The sequence below is a fragment of the Hipposideros armiger genome, unplaced genomic scaffold (assembly GCF_001890085.2).
Source record: "Hipposideros armiger isolate ML-2016 unplaced genomic scaffold, ASM189008v1 scaffold_98, whole genome shotgun sequence".
Taxonomy (NCBI): Eukaryota; Metazoa; Chordata; class Mammalia; order Chiroptera; family Hipposideridae; genus Hipposideros; species Hipposideros armiger.
Window position 1 is genome coordinate 3,501,540 of NW_017731448.1, and position 5,528 is coordinate 3,507,067.

Sequence of the window (5,528 nt, forward strand, 5' to 3'; positions counted from 1 at the left end):
AGTTTCAACAGGCGAAACTAAACGATATAGCCAAGCACCAAAGCAGGTGCTTTTTGATAGAAAGAAACGCAGCCAAGAAACCAAAGAAACAATGTTGCTCAGAAGAAAAAGTAAAAATCTACCAGTTCCTCTTAGCTAAACTGAGTCAATTGTACCCAATGATAGAAACGGCTCTGTATATTTAGGAAATTGAAAGGTCTGATGTCACCTGTTTTAGATGCTGTTTAAAAAAATAAAAGGTGAAAAAAAAGTGTTACTGCTCATTCTTCCAATTAATCATACTCCAAATTAGAGAAAAAAGGATATTTGGGAATAATGGAAAAATGCTTTCGTGGATTCCCCTCTGGTGGGACAAAGCTGCCGCGCAACAACTTCAGACAGTGACATTCGCATCAGGGTCTGGTGCGTGGCGCCCCCTGGAGGTGTGCGATGAACAGGCTGCCTGGCCATGCAGACTGGCCCGTAGAGGGGACATTACTGGAACTTCCAGTCAGTGTAAAGAAGCAAATCTTACAGGTACCTCTGAGTGCTATCTTAAGTTATTTTCTTCATACCTCTATAATCAAAGGATATTCAAAGAAACAAATAAAGATGATATCATGCACATAATAACTATAATTTATTATCCAACTGTTAACAATACTGAGAATTACACAGCTAGAGGTGTGTGTATCTAGAGGAAGGAAAAACACATGATCCTTACCTGCAGAGCAGGACCGGTCGGCTCCCCTCTGCCAAGCGGGCGCCCTCCTCTGGGCACTCATGGCCCCTCTGTCACGGTGCGGCCATCACCGCCTGCTTGCCCCAGGCCGCCCTCCCCCAAATGTTCATGGTGCCCCCACCGAGCCCCGCAGCGGTCAGTCTGTCTGTAGCCCCACTACACTATATGCCCCTCCAGAATGAGACCAGGGGTTCCCAGAGCCCAGCACCGCAAGGCTGAGTGGAAGGAAACAACTTAGAGCTTGAGTGTGTGTGTGTGTGGGGGGGGCAGGAACCCCCAGGCTGAGTGGAAGGAAACAACTTAGAGCTTGAGTGGGGGGGCAGGAGCTGAGCGCTGGGAGGAACAGCAGGAGTCAGTAATCGTTACAGAAAACATAAAAAAGTACAAATAAACGTAACACAAAGTAGCTGTCTTCACTCTAAGTGATCTAAAAATTCCCCTTTGATATGTTTTCAAAGCCAGGTTAACGGACACACAGATACAGGGACACACACACGCAATCTTTTTACCTTATAGGAACACTTCTTTTTAACCACAAACATCTCTGGCTTGATCATTTATTCTCTACTCCTAAATTTGAATTTTATTTTCAGCTTTTTCTAAAAACTCAAAGCTATCATCGAAAACAGAGGCACTTCTGTAAAAGAATGTATATTCAAAAACTTTGAGAAACAAAAACGTTGAGAAGGGAACTCTTAACGTTCCCTAAGATTGCTTTGAGGTAAAAGAATGAATTAGCCTCTGTGGGAATATACTTTAATTAGGAAAACATTCATGTCAATGTATGGATTCTTATATGTTTGCCTAAAATTTAATATTTACTCACATCTATTACATACACCATAAAGATGTATTTTATTCTGCTTTGATTTTCAGGAGAAATCTGAAAATGCCTCCAGTTTTATAAATTTGTGAACCACCACCAACAGCGTTGACATAAACTATGCCAACTGAAAAACACAGACAGCTTTGTGGCTGGACTGAGCAGAAGCTATGCGAATGTAACAATTTTTACTGACTCAAGATGAGGGAAGAAAACACCCCCAGAATACATCCAAGTCAGGTTGGCAACAGCAAACTGTGCTTCATAAAAATAGCAAGCACTCAGGAAATACCTTAGAAAACAAAAAGAAAAAAAGAGAGAAGAATAATGAAAAGGACGAAAGAGAAACAAAAGGAAGGAGGTGGGAAGTATTTGCTGAAGTCAGAGGAACAAAGGTGAACAGAATGAAGGGAAAACGGAGTCGCATGCGTTGAAGGCAGTAAGAAGTCTCATGAAATTAATGTGTAACCATCCATCGGGTTCTCTGTTTCTCCAGTTTCATACAGTATTTCTTAAGTGATATTTTTGAGAACCACCTTATGTACCCTTTTTCCAGATTGTTTTGGGAAAACCCGAGCAGACAGATGTGCAGGCCATTAGACAGAAGCCCGCTGCCCATGTGAACGCACCTTCGCGGTTATCTGAAACTCCTCGTGTTCCTTTAGGAGCTCTTGGGTGTGCTGTATGCTCGAGCCCGTGGAGGTGTGTGTGGACAGGTAGAACTCCCCGTTGTCATGGATCCATTCCAGAGCCTAGAGAGGAACGGAATGAAAACGTTCATGGCGGAACACTGCGAAGGGGAGCCAAACTCCTTAGTGCCTCATTTAAGTGCCAAGTCACAAGCCAGGCCGGCCCAGATCAGGAAGTTCTCCTCAAAAAGGGATTCGTTTCTGAAATAAGTATCACAATTCTGAAATTAAAAAAGCCTGACATTCTAGAAAGTTGTGATTGTGTCACTTATGTAACAAAAATAAAAAGGTCAAGAGTTTCTTATAACCATGAGACTAAAGTCACAATAAAAGGACAAAAGAACCCACAACTAAGCCTCTTTTTCCAAGAATCTTGAGAAGGTGTGGGTGGAGGGCTGGTCCGAGACCCTCACACTGTTAATATTTCCCACCTCATGTTACGGGAACCTTAGAACTTTACTGCAGTGTCACAGCCACAAAAAGAGAAAGAACGCAGGTGTGAATTCCTTTCAAAAGTACAATTTTAGGCCTTTTTCCTACCCCTGTGTCCAGTGAGTACCCAGATGTGTACCCCCTTCACTTGCTTTTGGGGGCTCCTGCCCAGAACCACCCATATTATTATGCACAAATTAGCTGGCAGAGGATGTAGCTTAACACTTCCAGTTGTAGGAGAGAGATGACTGACTGAACACGCCCGGAGAGAAAGGGGCCAGCGAGGGTGAGACTGCAATAGAATGACAGTGCTAACTAGTCCGTTTCAGGCTTTTAGATGGAAGCCAATTTTTTTCTTCTATTTTCACATATCTGACGTGAAGTCAGACTTATTTAAACATGCACATCTGAAAAGCAATGCTATGGAAGAGAAGCCTAAGAAAGTAGAAGCTCTGATATTTGCCCTCCATAATCTCTAAGTCACCCACTGATTTCCTGGCCTTGGAACAGAATGCCACCGTCTCTGCTGGACACTTCATAGCATTTACAGCATTTTAGAAGAATTAATGATTGCTGACCACGCAGCTTACTGGCTGGGAATTGACTGTTGTTATACCTGAGCTTGGCTAACCCACCTTGGAAACAATGGTAACTCTGACACTGAATCAGGGCAGAAAGCCATTTTTGTCAATTTATTCAAAGGTCCCTGGCTTGTCCATTCACATAGCCAAAGGTCCTCAAGTGCCTACTATGGAGTCAGGTGCTGGGACAGGCACCAGGGAATGTGACGTTCCGGCCCCGGAAAGAGGAGTGAGATGAATAAAGATACAGAAAAGACAGACGAGGGAGTGGGAGGCCTTGCTTAGTGGGGAGGTCAGCGGGGAGGGATCTATGCTGGGCCTGGGGGCGTTTGGAGGTCACAGGGGGACTTTGACTTCCGTTTGAGACCTAATGGGGCTGCTGTGTAGAAAAGGGGTTGGAGAGAACGGAAGGAGCCACACTGGTTGGCAAGCTGGTTCAGGTTTGGACGGGGCTGGGTTTACCTGGCGCGATGGCTCTGGACGAGAAGGGGGCGCAGACCTGACACCTGCGGGACCCATGAAGGGGTGAAGGTGGGAAGATGAGGGAAGGACAGGAATCTGTGAGATGAGGGGCACGTGGAGGACAGGGAGTCGAGTCTGGTTCTGCCTCCAGTGGCCAAAGTGGAGCCGTGACAAGGAGGTGGCCGGGATGATCAGTCTGCAGACCAGAAATGGAGGTCAGGGCTGGGAGGTGGCAAGAGAAAACATGGGAGGAAAAAGAAACAAGAACAAGCCCCAGATGAGCCCTGGAGGAAGCCCACATTCAGAGGCAGAGATAAGGAAGAGGGGCAGCAGAGAGCCTGCGGGGCAGCGGAGGGCGGGCTCGCAGGAGGCCCCAGGGCCGGAGTCACTTTTCCACTATCTGATGACACTCAGGGCACCTGCCAGGGGCCTCAAAGACTAGACTGTTACAAGCAATCGACATTCACTGTGGAGCTGTGATCACGTCAAGAACGGAACCCATCAGGGCCAGTGGGTCGACATCAGTCACAGCCTAAACTTCATGGTTTTATCTTTGGCACATAAGCTAACTTCAGGAAAAAGCAACAACACATTTTCTCTGTCAAGAGAGTTATTTACAATTTTGTTCTGTGTAAGCTGAATGATTCCTGTCTTTCAACAGAGAAATAATAAGGATGTGAGAAGAATTATGAAACCATTTCTAATTAGAAACAAAACCAGGCTCCCGCATAAATCTGAAACATGGTTGAACTGCTCTTAACTATATTAAGAAAATGTAATGTAAACATTAAAAATGTTTAAACGCTTGCTGCCTCTGTTGGGAAGACGATGACTACACCTGGTAAAGTCAACCAAGACTAGAGAACAGCCGAGTCCGGGCTCCAGGTCCGTGGGCCACGAACAACGTATCAACCTCTAGGGACTAAGCAGCTCTGAGCACCAGCTGCCTGCCGGAGACTAACATGTAGCAAACTGGAACAAAATAAGCTGCCTAAGTGGGAAACCTGTGCTGAGGAAGGCGTCATCTTTCTTACACTATAAGATTTAACTGAAGGCTATTCTGTGACGGGCACACAGTAGGTTGACAGGTGGAGTGAGAAGCCGCCCAGGCCTGACATGGTTATCACAGACGGGCAGCTGTGAAGAGGCCGGTGGCTCTCAGCCCCCTGACACGGAGGATGTGAGGTGGCTCTATGGATTCCGATGCTGCCAGTAAGGCCAAAGAGAAGGGACAGGTATCTCAGTGCGCAAGTCAGGGGTCACACAGCCTTTGCCCTGAAAGGACCCTCCATGACTGACCACACGGGCGGAAGCACTACCCCATATGACTTCAGAGGGGATGCTTTAAACGTGCACTTTCGATGTCTGCATTAGCCAAATGCATGAGCGTTTTTTGACTATACTGAATTATTAGAACTTCTGTCATGATTCTTACTTAATTTCAGCTTGATTTATCCGAAGAACAAAATTTTATCTGGAACATATGAATACAGTGATATAAAAAACCACCTGCCATAGTATTTACATAAATTCAGAACCTGATTCCACAATGATTTTTAAATCGTCATTGAAATTATTACTTGTACTTTGCTCTCTAAGATATGAGGTAAGGCAGGAGAGGCCAGCTGAGTGGCTTACTCGTTGAGAGCCAAAATCACCAAGTGACACACTTTTATGAGGTCGTGGGGTGTTCTTTTCCCAACTGTTAGCTAAAAGGCACGAATGTTTTGATCATTAGAAAGTGATTTGGAAACTGCTGAAATGTGAAACCTGCCCACCTGATAATGGTGGTCTAAGCATAGGATGGAGAGCCCGGGGAC

The 5,528-nt window shown here is 45.5% G+C and overlaps 1 protein-coding gene across 8 annotated transcripts in view; it reads right to left on the bottom strand.

The window, feature by feature from the left end:
* The window catches only part of TRIO (trio Rho guanine nucleotide exchange factor), a 322,427-nt gene that overhangs the window by 111,839 nt on the left and 205,060 nt on the right, over positions 1–5,528 (bottom strand). For all 8 annotated transcript variants that reach the window (XM_019646200.1, XM_019646201.1, XM_019646198.1 and 5 more), the window contains exon 21: positions 2,174–2,296. In XM_019646200.1, coding sequence (XP_019501745.1) covers positions 2,174–2,296 — 123 coding nt within the window. The remainder of the gene's footprint in view (positions 1–2,173; positions 2,297–5,528) is intronic.